Source organism: Aquarana catesbeiana, linkage group LG07 (genome assembly GCF_042186555.1).
Source record: "Aquarana catesbeiana isolate 2022-GZ linkage group LG07, ASM4218655v1, whole genome shotgun sequence".
NCBI classification, from domain to species: Eukaryota; Metazoa; Chordata; class Amphibia; order Anura; family Ranidae; genus Aquarana; species Aquarana catesbeiana.
The window spans coordinates 109324842-109351429 of record NC_133330.1 but is presented as its reverse complement, the minus strand read 5'-3'; the positions used below and the strand labels follow the sequence as shown (position 1 = coordinate 109351429).

The 26588-nt window shown below is 42.8% G+C and overlaps 1 protein-coding gene across 7 annotated transcripts in view; it reads right to left on the bottom strand.

Moving 5' to 3' along the window:
* Positions 1–26588, bottom strand: part of HMGXB4 (HMG-box containing 4) — a 105837-nt gene that overhangs the window by 12825 nt on the left and 66424 nt on the right. For all 7 annotated transcript variants that reach the window (XM_073592623.1, XM_073592621.1, XM_073592617.1 and 4 more), the window contains one exon: positions 4591–4713. In XM_073592623.1, the coding sequence (XP_073448724.1) occupies positions 4591–4713 (123 nt within the window). The remainder of the gene's footprint in view (positions 1–4590; positions 4714–26588) is intronic.

Below are 26588 nucleotides of genomic sequence, written 5' to 3'. Positions count from 1 at the left end.
CCCCTCCAAGAGTTTACATACTATTGATGTTAGGCTAACTGGTCTGTAATTCCTAGGGATGTATTTTGGGCCCTTTTTAAATATTGGTTCTACATTAGCTTTTCTCCAATCAGCTGGTACCATTCCAGTCAGTAGACTGTCAGTAAAAGTTAGGAACAATGGTCTGGCAATTACTTGACTGAGTTCCCCAAGTACTCTCGGATGCAAGCCATCTGGTCCCGGTGATTAATTAATGTTAAGTTTCCCAAGTCTAATTTTAATTCTGTCCTCTGTTAACCATGGAGGTGCTTCCTGTGATGTGTCATGAGGATAAACACTGCAGTTTTGGTTACAGAAGGCCCCCGATTCCACTGTGAAGACTGAGAAGAATAAATTCTATACCTTCGCTATCTCCCCATCCTTTGTAACCAGATGTCCTTCCTAATTCTTTATGGGGCCAATATGGTTTGTCCGCCATTTTTTACTGTTTACATGGGATTTTGTTTGCTCTCCTCCGCTATGTGTCTTTCATGTTCTATTCTTAGCCGTCCTTATTGCACCCTTACATTTCTTGTTGCATTCTTTATGAAGTCTGAATGCTGATGATTATCCCTCAACCTTGTATTTTTTAAAGGCCTTCTCCTTTGCTTTTATATGCATTTTTACATTGGAGTTAAGCCATCCAGGACTTTTGTTTGCTCTTTTAAATTTTTTACCCAATGGGATGCATTGGCTAATGCCCTTATTTAATATGCTCTTAAAGCAAACCCATCTCTCCTCCATGTTCTTTGTTCCTAAGATTTTATCCCAATTTATGCCTTCTAGTTCGTAGTTTAGGGAAGTTGGCTCTTTTGAAATTCAGTGTCTATGTATTCCCCTTATGTTTCCCATTTGTGTGATTTATACTGAAGCCAATTGACCTGTGATCACTGTTACCTAAATTGCCCCGTATTTCCACATCCGTGATCAGGTCTGTATTGTTGGTAATCAGTAGATACAGTAACGCTTTATTTCTAGTTGATGCGTCTACCATCTGACCCATAAAATTGTCCTGCAAGACATTTAGAAACTGGCGAGCCTTAGATGAATGCGTGGTTCCCTCCACCCAGTCTATGTCTGGATAATTAAAATCCCCCATTATGATAACACTTCCCATCCTTGCTGCTAATTCAATTTGTGATAGGAGATCTGATCCAACATACTGCAAATACAGTTGTGCTTATAAGTTTAAATACCCTGGCAGAATGTATGATTTCTTGGCCATTTTTCAGAGAATATGAATGATAACACAAAAACGTTTCTTTCACTCGTGGTTAGTGTTTGGCTGAAGCCATTTATTATCAATCAACTGTGCTTACTCTTTTTAAATCCTTTACACTTTTTTTCACAACAGAAACTACCCAAATGACCCTGATCAAGTTTACATACCCTGGTGATTTTGGCCTGATAACATGCACACAAGTTGACACAAGGGGGTTTGAATGGCTATTAAAAAGTAACCATCCTCACCTGTGATCTGTTTGCTTGTAATTAGTGTGTGTGTATAAAAGGTCAGTGAGTTCCTGGACTCCTGACAGACCCTTGCATCTTTCATCCAGTGCTGCGCTGACGTTTCTAGATTCTGAGTCGGGGGAAAGCAAAAAAATTGTCAAAGGATCTGTGGGAAAAGGTAGTTGAACTGTATAAAACAGGAAAGGGATGTAAAAAGATATCCAAGGAATTGAGAATGCCAATCAGCAGTGTTCAAACGCTAATCAAGAATATGGAAAATGAGGGGTTCTGTTGAAACCAAACCACGGTCAGGTAGACCAACTAAAATTTCAGCCACAACTGCCAGGAAAATTTTTCGGGATGCAAGGCAAAACCCACAAATAACTTCAGGTGAAATACAGGACTCTCTGAAAACATGTGGTGTGGCTGTTTCAAGATGCACAATAAGGAGGCACTTGAAGAAAGATGGGCTGCATGGTAACCAGAAGAAAGCCATTACTATGCAAATGTATCCCGCTTACAATACGTCAAACAGCACAGAGACAAGCCTCAAACCTTCTGGCACAAAGTTATTTGGAGTGATGAGACCAAAATTGAGTTTTTTGGCCACAACCATAAACACTTCATTTGGAGAGGAGTCAACAAGGCCTATGATAAAAAGGTACACCAGGGAGGTGGATCGTTGATGTTTTGGGGATGTGTGAGCTACAAAAGGCACAGGAAATTTGGTCAAAATTGATGGGAAGATGAAAGCAGTATGTTATCAAAAAATACTGGAGGAACATTTGCATTTATCAGCCAGGAAGCTGCGCACGGGACGTACTTGGACATTCCAACATGACAATAATCTAAAAGGCCAAGTTGAACCAACATTGGCTACAGCAGAATAAAGTGAAGGTTCTGGAGTGGCCTTCTCAGTCTACTGACCTCAATATCATTGAGCCACTCCGGGGAGATCTCAAACGTGCAGTTCATTCAAGACAGCCCGAGAATTTGCAGGAACTGAGAGGCTTTTTGCCAAGAGGAATGGGCAGCTTTACTATCTGAGAAGATAAAGAGCCTCATCCACAAATACCACAAAAGACTTCAAGCTGTCATTGATGTTAAAAGGGGGCAATACACGGTAATAAGTACTGGGGTATGTAAACTTTTGATCAGGGTCATTTGGGTAGTTACTGTTGTGATTATGATTTAAAAAGAGTAAACACAGTTGATTGATAATAAATAGCTTCAGCCAAACACCAACCATGAGTGAAAGAAAAGTTTTCATGTTATCATTCATATTTTCTGAAAAATGCCCACGTAATCATAAATTCTGCCAGGGTATGTGAACTTATGAACACAACTTTATGTAAAAGTGTGAAATGTCCATTAAAATGGATGCTCACACATATGGCTGGCTGTGACAGTATCACTGTGAGGAGAAAAACTCTTTTATCCCTGCTGGAAGGAAGGAAGGAAGGAAAAAGAAAAGAAAATAAATGTACACGGCAACACAGCTGTAGGTGGCGCAGCACTTAGTGCATGCACCAAGTGCAGTATTGTACCACAAAACATTGGGTGCAGAGAGATTGCAGCGCCGTTTCCTCAGACTGCCTAAGACACATAAAAATGTGTCCCTATACCAATCTCCAGAGCTTTAGAAGCTACCTTTCTGACCATGTTCATGTTACACTGAATAACACAATTAGGGCTGCAGTGGTGGTGTGTAGAGTACCCTGCTGCAAACACACACCAACAATGTACTGGAGAGTGACTGAACCCAGTGAAAAATGTCACATTCTAGACAGTCTTCGCCCCTCAGGTGAACAAGATACCAGAGGAGTCTTAAATGACAGGATTACATCAGTGTATGTATCACAGGCCTGTACCTGTAAAGAACTCTGCTGTTAACACAGTACATGCAGTGTCTCAAGAGCACCCCAAGCAGAGTCCAGTGTCCAAATGTCACATTACAGGCAGTCCTGTATCTTCACCATGGTAAGGACCCCATGGCCTCCAAGATGCCTCAGAGGATCAGCTGATCTAGAAAGCTTCCAATAGAGCCCTGATAGCTCTGCAAGTAACAAAGAATCTTGATAGAATTGAAAAACTTTCATGGGGTTAATTTTCTATAAGGAAAAAAACACATACATTCTGCTAGGACACCAGCAAGAAACTGGAACATGAGTGTGTGTTGGGCGAGAAAGGTGTAATTATACCTGGCTGATTAACAGATTTTTTTGTGTGCCAGTGTCCCAAATCTCCTGTAGGCAGCAGCATAACCTAGTTATCTCAGTATTACTCCTGACCCTGCATTCCATAATAAAAGATTAGGAAACAGATTTTGTACTTATTTTTTAAACCACTTTTAAAAAAAAAAAAAAAAGTACCCCCTTGCTTCATTTATGTTCTGGTCGCCATTATGTTATATATTGACTATGATGACAGTTCCTTTTTTGTACTCGATTCCACTGCTTTATAATGTTTTTATTGTTACCTGAAATCTCAATAAAAAGATTTATACAGAAAATGGACTCATTCTCAATCTTTCCCTGGGAGAATGCGATCAAGAAACGTTTCCAGCACAAAACACAGGACTGCATATATGCAGCGCACAGGAAAAAAAGCCCACTTCCTGGATGACACATATATGTATTCTGTGGTCATAAACAGGTTAAGTTGTAGTTGTCATTCCCTGACACAAAAAATGTGTTTACATCTGCAGTGGATTGCTTTTCAGAGGGTGTTTAACAGATTGCTGGGAGGCATTATGTCACCTCCTCAATGCTTCTTTTAACTCTAAAAATCCTGCACCACAATCACGTGCAATGTATACAGTTACAGGGTGGTTGCAGCACAGCCCCATTAACTTTCCCGCAACCGGCAGGGGGTATAATTCTCGCTGCAAAACATTGCGGTATGTGTACTATCCCCTTCAGCCTCTGTGTTCAATTAAGGGGGACAGCAGGGCATGAATAAACTGTGGCTCAACCACCTGTTTTTACAGCTCCCAAATAGCAGCAATATGCGAGAGTTGGGGACCCCTCAGCAATACAAACTGGATGTGTGGGATTTCTATTGTCCTAGGTAATCCCCAGTAACAACATTATGAATAAAAGGGAATATGAAAGCACTTACCAAAACTTGCTTTGGACATGCATTCAGCTGTGGAATGTGGCTTGTAAGGCAGACCAAGGGACCCAGGGCACAGAGCACAGAGTCCAGAAGTACAGAGAGACTACCAGATACAGCAACCATGCCCTTAAAAATTAAAAAAGATAACTGAGGCTATGATGGAATAAAGTTTAATAAACAATATTTACATTCAAAGTCACAATCTGTTATCATAAATGAAATGCAGGCCCTTAGGGAAGCCAGCATAGACCTAGATGCAAATTTCAATTCAGCTAGTAAAGTCAAACATGGACCTGCTCCCTTCTATCAAACAGAAAAATATACACTGCAGGAAATTAGTTTTATAAGGATAAGTAGGAAATTTTGTGTTCACATAAAAATTTCTGTACAACATTAAATGTAAACATTTAAAATATGTAGTATATCAACAAGCAGAATAATCCAGAGACAAGAAAAGCATAATGGTAATAATGATAACAGTACACAAAGCGGTTCAAAGTTTAAAGTACATACACAGAATACATTTCTTTTACAAGCAATACCAACACTGTAGCAAGGAGGAGAGAATGAGAGAACTAGGTATAGCAATATTTGAGAGGCCAAACTACCCCCTTTATCAATCCATCAAACCTGTTCCTACAACGTAGTTCAGAAACTGAGGTACAACACAAAAAACAAAACAAAAGAGGAACAAGCAGTTCTGCCTCATTTTAACCACTTGAGTCCATTACGTCATTTTAAAAAAATGCCATTTTAAAAATGTGGCTGTTTGTCCCAGAGCCGTTTTAAAATGGAACCAGGAATCAGTGGTGCTAAAACCGCTGGCTATCGGTGACAGTTCAGAAGCTGAAAAAATGAGTGCTTGTTTTAGATCAATGTGTACTCATAGAATTTATTTGTAATATATCATACATATAAAAGCATATAATATACATATAGTATGTAATAGAATATACAGTGTACAGAAGAGCTGCACGATTCTGGTTAAAATGAGAATCACAATTTTTTTGCTTAGAATAAAGTTGACGATTCTTGCAGCCTAACATCATCTTTCACATTATACAAAAAATTGGACTAACTTTACGATTTTGTTTTTTTAAGTAAGTGTATTTTTTCCCAAAAAATTGCATTTGAAAGACCGCTGAGCAAATACAGTGTGACATAAAATATTGCAGCAGCTGCCATTTTATTCTCTAGGGTCTCTGCTAAAATAATATATATATATATATATATATATATATATATATATATATATATATAATGTTTGCGGGTTCCAAGTAACTTTTTTGCAGAAAATGCTGATTTCAACTTGTAAGCAACAAGTGAAAAAGGCTTAGACTTTAAGTTGTTAAACTGGCCTCACTTACAGACTGAAGTTTTTTAAATCTAAAACCTTTGATCTAAAACAGGGGTCTCCAAACTTTCTAAACGAGGGGCCAGTTTACTGTCCTTCAGACTTTAGGGGGCCGAACTGTGGCCAGTGGGAGTAGAAAATGTCCCAATGTCAGTGGGAGCAAACAATGGCACATCTTTAGAGGGAGGAATAACTCCCCACTATTGGTGTCAGTGGGAGGAATGGTGCCCCTATTGGTGGTGTTAGTGGGAGGAATAGTGCTCCATCATTGGTGTCAGTGGCAGGAATTGTGCCCCTATTGGTAGTGTTAATGGGAGGAATAGTGTCCCATCATTCATGTTGGTAGGAGGAATAGTGCTCCATCATTGGTGTCAGTGGGAGGAATAGTGTGCCACTGTTGGACTAAAAAAAAAACATTACAGAGTCGGTAAGTATAACATGTTTCCTTTAAAAAAAAAAAAAAAAAATCACTTTAAAGTCTCTGTGCAAGGAAGATCAGCATCTGAACCCAGAGAAGGTGGAGGCTGATAGATTGGAGGTAATAGAAGGCATTACATTTAAAGTAAACTTTTACCAATATTCTGCATTATATTTAAAATGATCATATCCATGAAAAAAAAAAAAAGTCTCAGCTTTTAGTACTACTTTAATATAAAAGATGTACATCTCCCTTCCAACCCTTCATATTTATTTTTTATATTTATATTTCAGCTTTATGTCTGACTCCTAGTTATAATACCCATATGAAAAAAATTATAAATAATACAGCGCTGTCTGAAAGAAGTTCCCAGACGAGACAAGAGTGTATTCAACCGTCTGTTTCAAAAGATGTAAATAATATGATCATGCAGCAGTTAAAAATGTGAGCTACCCACAATAAGCAAAATGTTATAACTAAGAAACTGCGCTAAGGGGGCGTGGCCTGGAGAGCAATGGAGTAGGTCACAGATTGTGTGAGCTCCACTGCCCAATACTCCTGATTGACCATCCTGCTCATCGGACACCATCCACTGCACTTGGGGATCTGTCCTGCTCTCCCCGCTGCCTCTGGAGCCTGTCAGCTCGTTAGAACGCCGCCCGGGACCGCTACGGTGAAGATGTCTGGCTCAGCACTGGCCCTAGGAAAGGCCCCGGCTTCGGCCTAGTCTCCGGAGCAGCGGCCATCTTGCTCTACCCGGCGGAGGCCCAGGCAAGATTTTCGGGCCTCCCTGCTTGTACAGAGCTTGCTCCTTTTCTAGATTCACCTCCAGACTACCTGAGGCTGCTATTGCTGTGTATCTGTGCCCTGTATCTCTCTGGGGGCAGGCTGCAGCTCCGGGCCTACCTCCTGGAACGGCGGCCATCTTGCTCCACTCGACGACAGCCCTGGCGAGTTCTCCTAGCCTCCCTGACTGTGTTGCAATCCACCCCCTCCTGGAAGGGCCCCTGGACTGCCTGCAATCTCTGCCATGGTTCATAGGCTCTTCTCCCTCCTCCTGGCGGCCAGAGTACACCCGCAGAGGCAGTGGACATCTCCATGAGACACTACTCATCCCGGGCATCGAGGACGGGGTAAGAAGTATACTATCCCCCCGTGCCGGAGGAATCCATCCCAGTCCGCAGGGATCGCGTGGGGTCTGGAAGGCGCCCATCCACGATCATGGCGTCCCAGCGGAGAGCCAGGAGCAGCCCTCGCCGCCTGTAACCAGTCTTACAGAGGTCCTGGCTGCCATCACAAATTGTCATGCCTCTGTCACCTCCCTAACTACTAAAGTAAATGCTGTGCAGCTCTATGTGGGGTTAATCAGGCAGGACATGGACAAAATGCGTTCCAGAATCCATACAGCAGAACAGCGCATAAGTCATGTAGAAGACACAAAGGAGGGCCATACCACTGACCTGCGAATGCTGCACACTAAAATTAAAGCCCTTGAATACAAAGTGGAAGATGCCGAAAATCACAATCGGAGAAACAACCTCCGCATTGTCGGCATGGCTTTTGATTTTCCCAGACTACTCAGTGGAAACGCAAAAAATAAGGCGCTCTTTTGACCAAGTAAAAGCTGCTTTGCGAGTAAAGGGCATTAAGTATAGTATCCTGTTCCCGGCAAGACTGCGGGTTCAAGATGGTGAAACCACAAGGTTTTTTTACTTCTCCCAGAGATGCATCTGCCTGGCTAAAATCCCTCCCCCCGCACAGCTAATGGCTGATGGTCTCCCCACATTTAACAACCTCTTACCTCAGTATTACAGCCCCCCTCTTCTGTTTATAAATTACCCGACGGGAGGACCTTGGGGCGGATGTCTGGGGGAGATCATCCTCCAGGTTGAGGTTGCCTTCTACTTCTGTTGCACCTGTTGTGCCTGACCTACTTGTTTGCAACGTTTGAAGAAAGTGCCCCTGGACAGACCAGGTGATTTTGTGCAAACCCTGCAGCAGGAAACAGCATTTCGGCATAAGAAATGAAATCTGGAGTATTCCGGGTTTCTGTTCACCATTAAGTACTCCGGATTTAATTTTTTATGCCGAAATGCTGTTTCCTGCTGCAGGGTTTGCCTTATATGTTTGGGGGGGTTCCCCCCCTTCTTTCCCCCCCTTTTTTTTTTTCCCTGCACAGTCTCATTCCTCCTGCTGTAAAGTGCCCAAACTGGAAAGACTTTCTTTACACTAACTTCTGACTCACTGGCGGACTCTAGTGTCAGGTAAAAGGTACTGTAGCCCTGTACTTCTGTGAAATATTAATGCCGAAGGTTTATCCTTAGCCCTGATTAAAAGGACTGTTATTCAAGGGGATGGGATTGTTTTTCTCTTGGGGTCTAATCGTATGCTATTCCCCCCTGCTCATGTTTAAATGCGTAAAGGGTATGAGTTTTGTTATCTCTTGGTGCGCATTTGATGGATGGAGATGAAACCTAATAACTGTGTTGATCCTCTCCTACACTGGCAGTGGAGCCTCTCCAGATCTGCGGGGTCGCTCCCCCATCAGTGTATATATATATATATATATATATATATATATATATATATATATATATATACACGCTCCCTAGCATTGGGTGTATAATGTTTGGGGTTCTAAGCATTCCTAGGTTGGGGATTGGGATTCGGGGAGGGGGAGGGTTAGGGAAAGGTGTTTTTTGTCACCTCAGGTGTTTTGTGATGTCTATACTTAAGGTAATGTGGTACAGTGTCAGATGTGCTACAGTGTTCCTCATACATGGGGCCAGGATGCTGCCCCGCGAGCCTTCTACCCCTACACTGATTTCTCCCGTATACCTCAAATGGCTCCAATTACAGTAATTTCTTGGAATGTTAGGGGCCTAAACTCAGCGGTTAAACGATCCCTGGTGTTCTGCTTTCTACAGAAACATAATCCTGACATTTGCATTCTACAAGAGACCCACCTTCAGGGCCATAAGACAATCTCCTTGAAAAGACCATGGGTGGGGGTAACTATCACACCACTTATTCTACATATGATCGTGGGGTCAGCATCCTGGTTTGGAAATCCCTACCCTTTAGACCCATTGTTATAAAGACTGATAAGGAGGGCAGGTATATCATAGTACACGCAAACATTTATGATAGGGATATTGTACTGGTTGGGTTGTATCTTCCCCTGCCGGCATCGGTCCAAATCCTTCATGACATTATGCAGGAGGTAGTCCAGTTGGACACCGGCTTGGTACTTCTGATGGGGGGTTTTAATATGGTCCCATGCGCTGATAGGGATAGGATGTGTGCATCGACCTGTGACTCTCCTCACCTCTGGCAGTGGGTGGACACTTTCGCCCTTACGGATGTGTGGAGACACACACACCCGAAAGAAAGAGAATATACCTGCCACTCCTCCACCTATAAAACACTATCTAGAATTGACCTGGCGTTTGGATCTAGATTGGCCCTACAATGTGTTCAGGATGTCTCTATGCTTCCCAGAGGGATCTCTGACCACGCTCCCTTGTGTCTTTCTTTAACACTAACTGTTGCCTCTGGGTCCCGCCTATGGCGACTTTCTAGCTACTGGGCAACAAAGGAGAAGCTCCAGGAGCCCATTACAGCATCCATATGCAACTACTGGACTGAGAATACTGACTCAGCCCCTCCTCCAGTACTTTGGGATTCTTTTAAGGCCTGGATTAGAGAATTTATATCCAAGATATCACGCACTAAACGAGAAAGAGCCCAGGCCCTGGAGGAGCTGGAGGGTAGGTCCATCACACTAGAGGCTGACTATATTTCCAACCAGACTGAGGCTCAATATCAAGCCTGGCAACAGGTGCTACGTGATCTGTCTGACGCTAGACTTAAGGATACAAATAGGGCCCTCCTTTATTCGGCCCAATGGGTGTTTGAGTTCGGGGGGAAGAATGGGAAGCTCCTGGCTTGGTTAGCAAGGGGCAACATCCCCTCCACTCCTATTGGGTCCATTAAAGACTGCCGGGACCAGCTTCTCACCCCCCCCAACATCAATACTAGATTTAAAGATTTTTTTGAAGAACTATATACATCTAGGGCTGACTATTTAGACTCTGTGTCCTTTCCCGCCCTGTCTGAGGGAGACAGGAAGAGGTTGGAGGAGAATGTTACACTGGAAGAGGTCCAAATGGCCATGGGAGGTCTGAAGAGTGGGAAGGCTCCGGGGGCGGACGGGTTGCCCTCTGAGTTCTATTCTACCTTCACAGAACTCCTAGCTCCCAAACTACAGACATTATTCTCCAACGTTGAATCTCTTGAGGCCTTACCAGACTCAATGAACGAGGCTGTCATAGTTCTTGTCCCTAAGCCGGGTAAGGATCCTCTAGAATGCTCGTCCTATAGGCCTATTTCGCTTTTAAACGTTGATGCAAAGATTTTAGCAAAAATCCTTGCTAATAGGCTCTCTCAGGTGATAGAGGATCTGGTAAATATTGATCAGACAGGGTTCATGCCTGGGAAGGGGACTGACATCAATATTAGAAGGCTCTTTCTTAACACATCCATAACACATGACAATCAAGGCACTATGGTAATTGCCTCCTTAGACGCTGAAAAGGCATTCGACTCTGTCGAATGGACCCATCTGTGGGAGGTCTTGCGTCGATTTGGCTTCGGCCCTAAATTTATACATGGTATCCAGCTCCTATATCGGGCACCGAGGGCACGGGTTCGCACGAATAACTGGCTGTCAGAGCCATTCGCCCTTTTCCGTGGCACGAGGCAGGGCTGCCCGCTCTCCCCTGGCCTCTTTGCCCTGGAGCTCCTGGCCATTTTGGTCAGGAATGCTCCAGATGTGCTGGGCTTGCGGCTGGGTAAGCTGGAAGAGTGGCTGTCCCTGTACGCGGACGACGCATTATTATACCTTAACGACACGGGTCCCTTGCTCTTAGCTGCCCTACGTATTTTTGACACGTTTGGAGGATACTCGGGTATAAGGATTAACTGGGCCAAAGTCAATACTTTTCCACCCTAGATGAGGGAGCCATTCGTGGGGCAGCCTCCACTCCTCTACGCTGGGTTGAGGAATTTCGTTATTTGGGGGTCCAGGTGACGAAACATCACTCAGATTTCTTGGGAAAAAATCTGATGCCTGTCTTGTTGACCCTTAGATCCAAGTGTTTAACATGGTCAAATTTGCCACTAAATTTGATAGGCCGCATTAACCTAGTAAAAATGATCATATTACCCAAATGTAATCATTTATTCAGAAACTGCCCGATATAGATCCCAGTCAGCTTTTTCAAAGAGATAAACAAATGCATAGGTTCCTTTATATGGAATGGGGCGATACCGCAGTTGGCCAGATCCATGCTCTGGCTACCTGCCCACTTGGAACTGGACGTCAGTTCTGACGAAACGGCGTAGGGAGAGCGGCGTGCTGACGCCACCAAACACAGCGCACAGTCCCGGTAGCAATAGGGCGTTTGTTTGAGAGAGCTGGCCGGCTCGAACATTTTTGACAGATGCTATCCTTGTTCGTGTTTTATGTAAGTGCATTACTTTTATACTATTAAAGTTATCTGCAGTTTTACACTATGGGAGTATTTTCTCTTTTCCTATATGGTTGATGGCTGTCTGTGAGCTATTTGGAAAATATTGGAGAGAAGGAGAGACACCATATCGGTTTATCTAGAGACTGTGGCTGGGTCATAAGCTAAAAGGCGGAATTGATCTCCTGATAAGAGATCTGGGCAGCTGGTAAGAGGCTGTGTTTTTCTAGGTGAAGGACTGTCCTATCCACATTACTATTTTCTCCGGTGTCTTTAACCACTTCCCTACCCAGCCATAGACATATGACGTCCTGGGATGGGATCTCCCATCCTGGGTGGATGTCATATGACGTCCTGGGATTCCTGGCCGTCTAGGGGGCGCGCGCCCGCCGCATTGCTCCGGACCCGGTGCGTGTGCCCGGCGGCCGCGATGTCCGCCGGGCACACGCGATTGCCCGTTAACCGAGCCGGACCGTGGATCTGTGTGTGTAAACACACAGATCCACAGCCTGTCAGGTGAGAGGAGAGCGATCTGTGTTCCCAGAACGGAGGAACACTGATCGGTCTCCTCCCCTTGTACGTCCCCTCCCCCTACAGTGAGAGGCATTCCCTAGGAAACATATTAACCCCTCCCCGCCCCCCTAGTGGTTAACCCCTTCACTGCCTGTCACATTTACACAGTAATCAATGCCATTTTATAGCATTGATCGCTGTATACTGTAAATGTGAATGGTCCCAAAAATGTGTCAAAAGTGTCCGATGTGTCCGCCATAATGTCGCAGTCACGAAAAAAAAATCGCAATCGCCGCTAAAAAAATAAATACATTTTTTTTTTTTTTAAATGCCATAAATCTATCCCGTATTTTGTAGACGCTATAACTTTTGCGCAAACCAATCAATATACGCTTATTGCGATTTTTTTTTTACCAAAAATATGTAGAAGAATACGTATCGGCTGAAACTGAGGAAAAAATGTGTTTTTTAAAAAAAAAATTGGGATATTTATTATAGCAACATTTTCAAAATTGTCGCTCTTCTTTTGTTTATAGCGCAAAAAATAAAAAACGCAGAGGCGATCAAATACCACCAAAAGAAAGCTCTATTTGTGGGGAAAAAAAAGGACGTCAATTTTTTTTTTTTTTGAGTACAACGTTGCACGACCGCGCAATTGTCGTTTAAAGTGCGACAGCGCTGAAAACTAAAAATTGGCCAGGGAAGGAAGGGGGTGAAAATGCCCTGTATTGAACCGGTTAATTTGTGATGTCACCTTTGTATATGAAGGAGAGACTTTCTCATATTGTGACCTTTCACTGACCAACAGCATTATCAGCTCATTACTCTTCATTAATATGGACTTTAAAGTTTTGTTTTTTTATGATGTGATTATTTACAACAATGCTGTGAGAGAACATTGAGGAGTACAGTGATGCTTTTATTTATTGCAAATCTTCACTCAAGTCATGTAACACCCATTGGATATTCATACATTTTGATTGGATCTCATTTAGCGCAGTTTCTTAGTTATAACATAATACCCATATATCCTACTTCTGGGTGTATTTATCATTTTATACAGTTGTGCTCATAAGCTCATACATACCCTGGCAGAATTTATGATTTCTTGGCCATTTTTCAGAGAATATGAATGATAACACAAACTTTTCTTTCACTCATGGTTAGTGTTTGGCTGAAGCTATTTATTATCAATCAACTGTGTCTACTCTTTTTAAATCATAATGGCAACAGAAACTACCCAAATTACCCTGATCAAAAGTTTAAATACCCCAGTTAATACCGTGTATTGCCCCCTTTAACATCAATGATAGCTTGAAGTCTTTTGTGGTATTTGTGGAGTAGGCTCTTTATCTTCTCAGATCGTAAAGCTGCCCATTCCTCTTGGCAAAAAGCCTCCAGTTCCTGTAAATTCTTGGGCTGTCATGCATGAACTGCACGTTTGAGATCTCCCCAGAGTGGCTCGATGATATTGAGGTCAGGAGACTGAGATGGCCACCCCAGAACCTTCACTTTATTCTGCTGTAGCCAATGATAGGTAGACTTGGCCTTGTGTTTTGGATCATTGTCATGTTGGAATGTCCAAGTATGCCCCATGCGCAGCTTCTTGGCTGATGAATGCAAAATGTTCCTCCAGCATTTTTTGATAACATACTGCGATTATCTTGCCAACAATTTTGACCAAAATTTCCTGTGCCTTTGTAGCTCACACATCCCCAAAACATCAGCGATCCACCTCCGTTACCTTTCATCATAGGCCTTGTTGACTCCTCTCTAAATGTAGCATTTATGGTTGTGACCAAAAAGCTCACTTTTGGTCTCATCACTCCAAATAACTTTGTGCCAGAAGGTTTGAGGCTTGTCTCTGGGCAGTTTGGCGTATTGTAAGCAGGATACTTTGTGGCATTTGAGTAGTAATGGCTTTCTTCTGGCGACCATGCAGCCCATCTTCTTCAAGAGCCTCCTTATTGTGCATCTTGAAACAGCCACACCACATGTTTTCAGAGAGTCCTGTATTTTACCTGAAGTTATTTGTGGGTTTTTCTTTGCATCCCGAAAAATTTTCCTGGCAGTTGTGGCTGAAATTTTAGTTGGTCTACCTGACCGTGGTTTGGTTTCAACTGAACCCCTCATTTTCCACTTCTTGATTAGTTTGAACACTGCTGATTGGCATACTCAATTCCTTGGATATCTTTTTATATCCCTTTCCTGTTTTATACAGTTCAACTACCTTTTCCCGCAGATCATTTGACAATTCTTTTGCCTTCCCCATGACTCAGAATCCAGAAACGTCAGTGCAGCACTGGATGAAAGATGCAAGGGTCTGTCAGGAGTCCAGAAACTCATTGGACTTTTATACACACACACTAATTACAAACAAACAGATCACAGGTGAGGATGGTTACCTTTAATAGCCATTCAAATCCCTTTGTGTCAACTTGTGTGCAAGTTATCAGGCCAAAATCACCAGGGTATGTAAAATTATGAGCATAACTGTATATGATATAAGTAATATATACATTATTGTTTTCACTGACTTTCGCCAGAGTGGTGTGTGAGACGGTGGAATGTTCTCAGCACAAAAGGGGACACATCGGTTCAGCGTTTTTACGATTTCTGGCTTGTATAGAATGGTGCACTGTAGCACCCATTAAATGTAAGTACCCTACCATAGGGAAGATTGTTATTTTTTTAGTGCCAGAATGTAAACTGAGCTGAGCTTGCAAAGATCAGTGTACATTCCAAAGAAAACTGCAGGCATGTAGTTTTTTTATTGAAGGGGAGACATTGTAGGTCTCTTCTGAAATAAAGAGCATTCATGCTCAAAGTCTCTTTGAAAGCTAGACTTTAGTTTGGCTTTAATGAATGACTTATTTTCATCCTGACATTCATTTATTGCACCTAGCTGTCCTAGCAGCCAAATTCCTCAGATTCTGAGCCTTTCACCTCTCTAAGCTTACTGCAGCATTGCTCATACTCATTAGAACATATGAAGGAAGTTGCACAGCTCAGAATCTTGCATCTAAAAGTAGTAGATTTTCCTGGAAAATTGACTGGTAGAGTTGCATAATATTCAACTCTGCCAGTTGGGGGGGAGAGCCTGGGCGGCTCCGTGGGTGAGAGCGCAGACTGCTCGGTCGCTGAGCGGGCGGGTGAGAGAGCGGGCAAGCAGCTGGGCTGCTCGGTGTGAGCGGGCTGCTGGCCAATCAGGGAGCCGGCAGGCACGGGAGCAGAGAGATGACATCTCTCACCGCCATCCCTGCAGTTCCGCCCTCACTGTGCAGACAGCCGCAGGCAGCAGAGATAATACATCATCTCCCTGCTGCCTGACTGGTAATCTGCTGCCTGACTGGGACACAGCAAGAGACCACCTTAGCAGGAAAGTAACACAGCAAGTGACAATTGTAGCAGGCAAGTGACAATCCGCATCTGGTTACAGGTGACGTGGCAAGTGACAATTTGCAACGTGTGGCAGGTGATGTGGCAAGTGACAATGTGCATCTGGTGACAGGCGACGTGGCAAGTGACAATCCGCAACGTGTGGCAAGTGACAATCCGCATCTGGTGGCAGATGATGTGGCAAGTGACAATCCGCATCTGGTGGCAGGCGACGCGCTCAGGGCTCCCACTGATTCTGCATTATGGTGAGTTGAACTATTTCATTTTATATATGAAATAATGCGCTTCAATCATCCTGACACCATAGCAACCATGGTGCCATGATGATTGAAGCGCCAACACCAGCCTTTTCCCCGATAAATTGCCCCCCCCCCAAAAAAAGTATTTTCTGGCAGTGCCCCTCCCGAGACTAGACTCTGGATCCGCCCCGCTTCCGGTGTGCCTGTCAATCAATCCCAACGGAAATTAGCTCGTTGCTCGTGGATGATACAATGTGTTCCATCATGCTCAGTGTTTTAGGTTAGTTTTTATCAATACATTTTTTACCTAAGTACTACACCATTTGGGCATTCCCCTACTTTCCTCCATATCCCCCTCTGGGCGAGTGTGAGAGTAATCCTATACCACCATAGGGGCGCCATCACCCAGCATACAGTACCGATTCTTGGGATAATGAGAGGAGAACCCCTAAAGGAAACTGGGATTATCCATATCCAAAAGCCATCAGCCATCCATACAAGACCCACAGAGGATATCGGAATCATCGTTTTTCCCATGCGGTTACCTTACAGCAGTAAGGTGAGAGGCCATCCTACACAGAGGTGTCACTGCATGGAATGAAGAGACACCTGCTATATATTTCCTAGTTCGCACTGTGAAAGACTTTAACACTTTTATTTCACTTTTTACACCATAACCCTTGGATTATTCCAGAGACTTATTCAAACCTTTACATCTTCACCTTATTATCCAGTGTTATGTTTATGAATGCATCACACGTGGTATTTTTTGCATATGAGCACTGATTGATTACCCACTTTTTTTTTTCATAAATGAAATTCATTTGTTATGGAAATTGTATTATCTACCACATTCACTGTGAGGAATTTGTAATTTGAAGGATTTTACATTACCTTTTGCACGCCTGGTTTATACTGCCATCTTGTGCATGTTTTTAGTATTACTTTCAGCATTTGATATTGGAAAATACCTTGTGATCCAGAAGGTACTTTGGAGTTACAGTGGAAGAAAAGCCCATCTATAACTATCCTTAAAAATGTTCCCTCGCCTCTCAAAATGAGATAGTCTGGTTAAAAAAAACAGACACAAGTCCATCTAGTTCAACCAATAAAAGGGAAAAAAAAATTAAATATACAATCCTATACCCACAGTTGAGCCAGAGGAAGGTAAAAAAAAAAAAAAAAAAAAAAAAAAAACAATAAACCATGATCCAATTTGCTCCAGAAGGGGAAAAAATTACTTCCTAATCCCCCAAGATGCAATTGAATATTCCCTGGATCAACTTTACCTATAAATATTAGTATCCAGCTATATTATGTGTATCAAGAAAGAATCCAGGACTTTCTTAAAACAATCTACCAAGCTGGCCAGAACCACCTCTCGAAGGAGTCTATTCCACATTTTCACTGCTCTTACTGTGAAGAAGCCTTTCCGTTCTTGGAGATGAAATTTCCCCTCCTACCCATTCTGTCTAACCTGTTAAGAAAAAGATTTGCGTACTTACCTATTTTTTATTTTCTCTGGTCATGTGATCCCGCAGCGCCAGCTCTCCCATGTCAGTGAGCAGCTGCTGCAGGGGAAAGGAGAAAACACAGAGCTCCCTTACACAGAACTCACATGACCAGACACGAGTGGGTTGAAATTAGGCAAGTACACACATGTTTTTTGGAGGGAGGGAACATTTTTAAGAATAGTTATAATAGTGGTTGCCTTCAGAATACATACTTGAGTTTCTGTATATATTTTCTGAAATCAGAGTGTAGTGTCACTTTAATGAGTTTCTCCCACATATGTTCAAATAAAATCTTTTAGCTATTATTGACAAAATAGCTGACATTGGACAAAGGATGCATAATTCTGCAAAAATGCTGCAGAATTCTCCTTTATTAGAACCCTAACAGGTTTCCTGTAGGGTTCAGTAAAGCCCAGTTACAGTTTATTCAGCATAGAATAACAGGTGGTTATTGTGTTAGTGAGGAAAACAACATCTGCACTGTAAGGGCCCCTAAAAAGCAAGGATGTACATGGCTTGATGGTAGCTTTTAAACCACTTCGCTACCCGGCCATAGACAAATGACGTCCACAGATGGGAACTCCCATCCTGGGTGGACGTCATATGACGGCCTGGGCTTCCCGGCCGCCTAGGGGGCGCACGCGCCCGCCACGTTGCTCGGGACCCAGTGCATGTGCCCGGCGGCCGCGATGTCTGCCGGGCACCCGCGATTGCCCGTTAACCGGACCGTGGATCTGTGTGTGTAAACACACAGATCCACGTCCTGTCAGTTGAGAGGAGACCGATCTGTGTTCCCAGTACAGAGGAACACTGATTGGTCTCCTCCCCTTGTACGTCCCCGCACCCTACAGTTATAATCACTCCCCCAGGAAACATTTAACCCCTCATGTCCCCCTAGTGGTTAACCCCTTCACTGCCTGTCACATTTATACAGTAATCAATGCAATTCTATAGCATTGATCGCTGTATAAATGTGAATGGTCCCAAAAATGTGTCAAAAGTGTCCAATGTGTCCGCCATAATGTCGCAGTCACGAAAAAAAAAAAATCGCGATCGCCGCTATTACTAGTAAAAAAAATAAATAATTTTTTTTTTTTAACGTATACGTATTGGCCGAAACTGGGGAAAAATTGTCGTTTAAGGTGCGACAGCTCTGAAAACTAAAAATTGGTCTGGGAAGGAAGGGGGTGAAAATGCCCTGTATTGAACCGGTTAAAATGATTCAATATCAAATTATCCTTCAAGATCAGTTACACATATGCCACTCATAAAAAATTTCTTAAAATCCACGGTTGGACTTACCTGTAACTATTTCCAGGAGTCTTCCAGATTAGCATATAGGCAATTTCTCTGACAGGAAGAGGAAACACATCACCAAAAAATACTTAAAAAATGAAAACTTTCTAACAAACTGATCAGTTATAAAAGAGAACCTAAAGACTTAATCTAAAGAAAAAAACACATACAATAAATGATCATAACACAAAGGTGGGAAACCTGCTGTCCTGGAAGTACATAGTGTTACTGGTAAATCTAACGCTGGATTTCCCAAATTGTCTTCCAGGACAGCACAAACGAGGATAACAGAGAACTAGATTACGGAGGGGAAAAATGGAGAGCTCTCCTCCCACAGTGCTGACCATGAAAATTACAGATTCCCCAGGTATATGAATCTCTCAGTAGAGAGACAAACTAGAGAAAAACAAATACAGACAACCTAAACTGCAGAAAAAATTTAGTACATGGTCCACACAGCACACATTGGCTCCTGACTAACCAAGTGCGAAGTTACACACATATTTTATATATATATTAGAGCTGCACGATTCTGGCTAAAATGAGAATCACAATTTTTTTGCTTAGAGGATAGATCACGATTCTCTTGGCGTAACATCATCTTTCACATTAAAACCAAAAAATTGTGCTAACTTTACTGTTTCGTTTTTTTTTTATTTATTGAAGTGTATTTTTTCCCAAAAAATTGCATTTGAAAGACCGCTGGGCAAATACAACGTGACATAAAATATTGCAGCAATTGCCATTTTATTCCCTAGGGTCTCTGCTTAAAAAAAAAAAAAAAAAAAAAAAAAAAAAAATTATATTATATTATATTTATTTATATATATATATATATATATATATATATATATATATATATATATATATATATATATATATATATATATATATATATATATATATATATATATATATATATATATATATATATATATATATTCTCTAATGTTTGGGGGTTCCAAGTAATTTTTTTTAGCAAAAAATATTGATTTTAACTTAAGAAAGAAGTGTCAGAAAAAGATTTAGACTTTAAAGTGGAGTTCCACCCAAAAGTGGAACTTACACTCATCAGATTCCTCCCCCCCTCCGGTGACACAGTTGGCACCTTTCAGGGGGGAGGGGGGTACAGATGTATATTACAGGTATCTGTACCCATTTCCGGCATAGATAGCCGCAGAATCTGCGGTTATTTACGCCACTTCCTGCTCCCTCCCCGCTGCCTGCTGGGAAACACACGGGTCCCAGAGGCAGCAGGGACCATCCGTATTGCGCTGCGCGACTCGCGCATGCGCAGTAGGGAACCGGGAAGTGAAGCCGCACGGCTTCACTTCCTGATTCCCTTACCGAAGATGGAGGCGGCAGCACCCGAGGACGGAGAGACGCTTCGGCCTCGGGTGCCGACATCGCGGGCGCCCTGGACAGGTAAGTGTCCATGTTTTAAAAGTCAGCAGCTGCAGTATTTGTAGCTGCTGACTTTTAAAAAAAACTTTTTCGGCGGCGCTCCGCTTTAAGTGGTTAAACTTCCTGCATTTACAAGTTGTTTAAATCTTGGCAGATTGCCCAGGTTATTTGTTTACACAGAGAAGCTTATCCCTTTGATCTAAGAAGGAAGTTAGATACAATGTTTCAAGTTCTAAACTTGGCAGACTGCCTGGATGTTTTCTTTTGACAGCTGAGTGAACAGATAATCTCTCCACTTGTTTATATGAAAGAATCGGCAAACTCAGCAGGAGAGATCGTCAGGGGAGGTGAATCGAGATCACGATTTTTTAACGATTAATTGTGCAGCTCTTATATATATACACACACACATACATATACACACACACACACACACACACACACACACACACACACACACACGACCAAGCCGTTGTGAGGCCTTAGCCAGGGGACACACCAGCCCTTATGGCTTAATTAAATCACTTCCCGCCCACCATATATCAAAATGACAGCCGGGAAATGGTTGTGTTTTCCTGAATGGACATCGTATGACATTCAGCGAGATAAGCCTGACACACCGCATCTCCGATCTAGGCAAAGAGCCTATGATGTCGGCTCTTTACCATGTGATCAGCTGATCACACTGTAAACAGGAAGAGATGTTTTTCGGCTTTTCCTCCACTCGCACTGACAGACGCAAGTAGATCCATTGAGGATGCCCATTGGAGACCACAGGGATGCCCACTGGAGACCACCAGGGATGCCAATCAGTGCCCATTAGGATAGCACCCTGTGCCTATCAGTGTTTGCCTGTCAGTGCCTCCTGATCAGTGCCACCTATGAGTGCCCACCAGTGCTGCATATCAGTGCCACCTCATCAGTGCCAATCAGTACCGCCTCATCAGTCCCCGTCAGTGCAGCCTCATCAGTGCCAGTCAGTGGAGAAAACGTACTTATTTATAGGGCTGGGGAAAAAAAAACGATTTAAATTGAATTGAAAGGTCAAATCGATTAAAATTTTCAGCAAATCGATTTTTTAATTTTTTTTTTTTTCACCAGGACCGGCGCGGTGTCAGCTTTAAAAAAAAAACTTGATTCACGATTCGAATTGAGTTTCACCTAAAAACTCCTGCCCGCAGCTCCTCAGGATCGGCGCGGCTCGATTTGAATCGTGAATCAAGTTTGTTTTTGTTTTTCTTTTAAATCGCAGATTTTTTTTTTGGGAGAAAATTGCCCAGCTCCACTTATTTACAAAATTTTGTTAACAGAAATGAAGAATAACTTTTTTTTTTTGGTGTTTTTTTATTTGGAGCACAAAAAATAAAACCCCCAGTGGTGATCAAATACCACCAAAAGAAAGCTCTATTTGTGGGAAGAAAACTATTAAAAGTTTGTTTGGGTAGTGTTGCATGACTGTGCAATTCAAAATGAGACAGCGCTGAAAGCTCAAAATTGGACTGGGCAGGAAGGGGGTGAAAGTGCCTGGTATTGAAGTGGTTAAAAGAGTAACTGAAGGAATATACTGAGCCCTCTATTTGGATCAGATATAACATACAGCTATGAGCATATTCTGCATATGAGATATATATATATATTAGTATTCTTACATATTTATAGAAGAATTTCCCTCTGAAGTCATGAGAGCAAACCTTTTGCAAGAACATGAATGTACCAACTACAAATACGAGCTGTGGTGGCGAAACAAAAATCAATACAGTGTATTAGAACAAAGAAAATAGCCTGCTGCCAAAACGCTGATACAAACACCAATCACTAGTCACCTACAGTGGGGAAAATTATTATTTCATCCCCTGCAGATTTAGTAAATTTGCCTACTTATAAACAAATGAAGGGTCTATGATTTTTATCATAGGTGTATTGTAAATGATAGAGTCAGAATATCAACCAAAAATCCAGAAAAAAAAATGATACAAATGTTATAAATTGAGTATTTGATCCCCTACCAACCAATGGAATACAAAAAAAAAATAAAAAACAATTGTTCTCAGTCTGGTGCTCCATGCATGATTTCACCACATAGGGTAAAGATGATCATGAGAAAAGTGAGGGATCAGCTCAGAACTACACAGGAGGAGCTTGTGAATGATCTCAAAGCAGTTGGGACCCACAGTCACCAAACAAACCATTGGTAACATAATATGCCGCCATGGATTCCTGCAGCACTTGCAAAGGTCCCCCTTCTCAAGAATGCACATGTACAGTCCAGTCTGAAGTTTGCCAATGAACATCTTAATGATTCAGAGAAGGATTGAGAGAAAGTGCTGTGGTCAGAGGAGACCAAAATTGAGCTCTTTGGCATTAACGCGACTCGCCACGTTTGGAGAAGGAAAAATGCTGACTATGGGGGTTATTTACGAAAGGCAAATCCACTTTGCACTACAAGTGCACTTGGAAGTGCAGTCACTGTAAATCCGAGGAGGACATGCAAGGAAAATAAAAAACAGCATTTTAGCTTGCACATGACTGGATGATAAAATCAGCAGAGCGTCCACTCATTTCAGATCTACACCTCAGATTTACAGCGACTGCACTTCCAAGTGCACTTGTAGCGCAAAGTGGATTTGCCTTTCGTAAATAACCCCCATGACCTTAAGAACACCATCTATACAGTCAAGCATGGAAGTGGAAATACTGCGCTTTGGGGCTGTTTCTCTGCTAAAAGGTACAGGCCGACTTTGCTGCGTTAAGGAGCCAATGGACGGGGCCATGTATTGTAAAATCTTGGATAAGAACCTTCTTCCCTCAGTCAAAACACTGAAGATGGTTCGTGGATGGGTCTTCCAGCATTACAATGACCCAAAACATACCGCCAACGCAACAAAGGAGTGGCTCAAGAAGAAGCACATTAAGGTCGTGGAGTGGCCTAGCCAGTCTCCAGACCTTAATCCTATAGAATATTTATGGAGAGAGCTGAAACTTCAAGTTGCCAAGAAACCTTAAGGATTTAGAGAAGATCTGTAAAGAAGAGTGGACCAAAATCCCTCTTGAGATGTGTGCAAACCTGGTAACCAACTACAAGAAACGTCTTAGCTTTGTGCTTGCCAACAAGGGTTTCTCCACCAAGTACTAAGTCCCGTTTTGCTTGGGGATCAAATACTTATTTTACTCACTGAACTGCAACTCAATACAGAACATCTGAATCGTTTAGTTTTTTTCTGGATTTTTGTTTGATATTCTGTCTCTATCATTTAAAATACACCTATGATAAAAAATTATAGAGCCTTCATTTCTTTATGTGGGCAAACTTACAAAATCTGCAGGGGATCAAATAATTATTTTCCCACTGTTCTGTATATGGCTGTCAAATAGGCCTTGTGACCTATAAAACTTATCGAGGAGGGAGGAAGAAGGAAAAGGGGGGGGGGGGGGAATAGGTAACACATGACATTAATAATCTGATTGTACTACTGTGCAATACACATCTTGTAGTGCACAGACAAAGATGCTACATGCCCTTAACCTCTTCCCGACCGCCGCACAACGATGTACGTCGGCAGAATGGCACAGGTGGGCAAATGGACGTACCTGTAAGTTCGGCCCTCCCCCCCGTGCCCACGGCAGTCGGGTTTCGTTAGAGGGGCCATCAGTCTCCAGGGCGAGACCAATGATTTATGGTCTGGCCCTGGCGATCACTCCCAACAAATGAAAACCTTCCCGTCTGTGTAAGTGTAAACACAAGGGGGGGAAGTGATGTAATCTCTCCTCGTGGAGTCTTTTGGATTCCAGTAAGAGAGCATCTAACCGTGGGTTACACCAACAGCACACTAACACTAGCACACAGGTACACTTTCCACCCCGCGATCACCCCCAGATCGCCCCCCAGTTAACCCTTTCACTCCCTGTCGCTGTGTTACCAATTGCAGTTTTCAGATTTTTCACTGATCACTGCATTGGTGTCATTCATGACTTCAATAAGTGTTAAGTCTATGTTACTCCCCTAAACTCCCCTTTAACCCCTTGTTCGCCCCCCCAGTTAACCCTTTCACCCCCTGTCGCCAGTGTCACTGGGAATGCTAGTAGCCAGTTAGGTGATTAGTTTCACTGTCAGGTTTTTATAGGCTCAGGGACACCCATATATACTAACTAATAAAAAGTTTTAAACCCCTGGTTAAGCCTTTCATCCCCTGTTGCCAGTGTCACTAATCGATCGCCGTATTTGTGTCACTGGTGATGCTAGTTAGTCAATTAGGTGTTTAGTTTCACCGTCAGGTTTTTATAGCCTCAGGTACCCCCATATATTACCTAATAAAGGTTTTAACCCAGATTGCCCCCTAGTTAACCCTTTCACCCCCTGGTTAGTTAATTTGCTTTTTATAGCATCAGGGCACCTGCCGTATATTACCCAATAAAGGTTTAACCCCCTGATCACCCAGTGGGCAACATCAGTTAGGTTTTAGTGTCAGATAGGGTCTGCGTCGCCCTAGGAAACTTTAGGTTAGTGCCAGTATCGCTAACACCCATGCACACACCATACGCCTCCTTTAGTAATATAGTGTCTGAACAGATCAATATCTGATCAGATCTACAGTGGGGACGGAAAGTATTCAGACCCCCTTAAATTTTTCACTCTTTGTTATATTGCAGCCATTTGCTAAAATCATTTAAGTTCATTTTTTTTCCTCATTAATGTACACACAGCACCCCATATTGACAGAAAAACACAGAATTGTTGACATTTTTGCAGATTTATTAAAAAAGAAAAACTGAAATATCACATGGTCCTAAGTATTTAGACCCTTTGCTCAGTATTTATTAGAAGCACCCTTTTGATCTAATACAGCCATGAGTCTTTTGGGGAAAGATGCAAGTTTTCACACCTGGATTTGGGGCTCCTCTGCCATTCCTCCTTGCAGATCCTCTCCAGTTCTGTCAGGTTGGATGGTAAACGTTGGTGGACAGCAATTTTTAGGTCTCTCCAGAGATGCTCAATTGGGTTTAAGTCAGGGCTCTGGCTGGGCCATTCAAGAACAGTCAGAGTTGTTGTGAAGCCACTCCTTCCTTATTTTAGCCTTGTGCTTAGTGTCATTGTCTTGTTGGAAGGTAAACCTTCGGCCCAGTCTGAGGTCCTGAGCACTCTGGAGAAGGTTTTCGTCCAGGATATCCCTTTACTTGGCCGCATTCATCTTTCCCTCGATTTCAACCAGTCGTCCTGTCCCTGCAGCTGAAAAACACCCCCACAGCATGATGCTGCCACCACCATGCTTCACTGTTGGGACTGTATTGGACAGGTGATGAGCAGTGTCTGGTTTTCGCCACACATACCGCTTAGAATTAAGGCTTATTTCTCACCATCTTGGAGTCCTTCAGGTGTTTTTTAGCAAACTCCATGCAGGCTTTCATGTGTCTTGCACTGAGGAGAGGCTTCCATCGGGCCATTCTGCCATAAAGCCCCAAATGGTGGAGGGCTGCAGTGATGGTTGACTTTCTACAACTTTCTCCCATCTCCCGACTGCATCTTTGGAGCTCAGCCACAGTGATCTTTGGGTTCTTCTTTACCTCTCTCACCGAGGCTCTTCTCCCCCGATATCTCAGTTTGGCCGGACGGCCAGCTCTAGGAAGGGTTCTGGTCGTCCCAAACGTCTTCCATTTAAGGATTATGGAGGCCACTGTGCTCTTAGGAACCTTAAATGCAGCAGAAATTTTTTTGTAACCTTGGCCAGATCTGTGCCTTGCCACAATTCTGTCTCTTAGCTCTTCAGGCAGTTCCTTTGACCTCATGATTCTCATTTGCTCTGACATGCACTGTGAGCTGTAAGGTCTTATATAGACAGGTGTGTGGCTTTCCTAATCAAGTCCAATCAGTATAATCAAATAATCAAACACAGCTGGACTCAAATGATGTCAACAATTCTGTGTTTTTCTGTCAATATGGGGTGCTGTGTGTACATTAATGAGGGGAAAAAATGAACTAAAATGATTTTAGCAAATGGCTGCAATATAACAAAGAGTGAAAAATTTAGGGGGGTCTGAATACTTTCCGTCCCCACTGTATACTAGCGTCCCCAGCAGTTTAGGGTTCCCAAAAACGAAGGGTTAGTGGGATCAGCCCAGATACCTGCTAGCACCTGCGTTTAGCCCCTCCGCCCAGCTCAGCCCACCCAAGTGCAGTATCAATCGATCACTGTCACAACACAACACACATAACTGCAGCGTTCAGAGTCAGGCCTGATCCCTGCGAATGCTAACAGTTTTTTTGGTAGCTTTTGAATCAGTCACTAACAGTCAGGAGCTTTTTTACCTGTGAGTCTCACTAGTGTACCAGTAAATTTA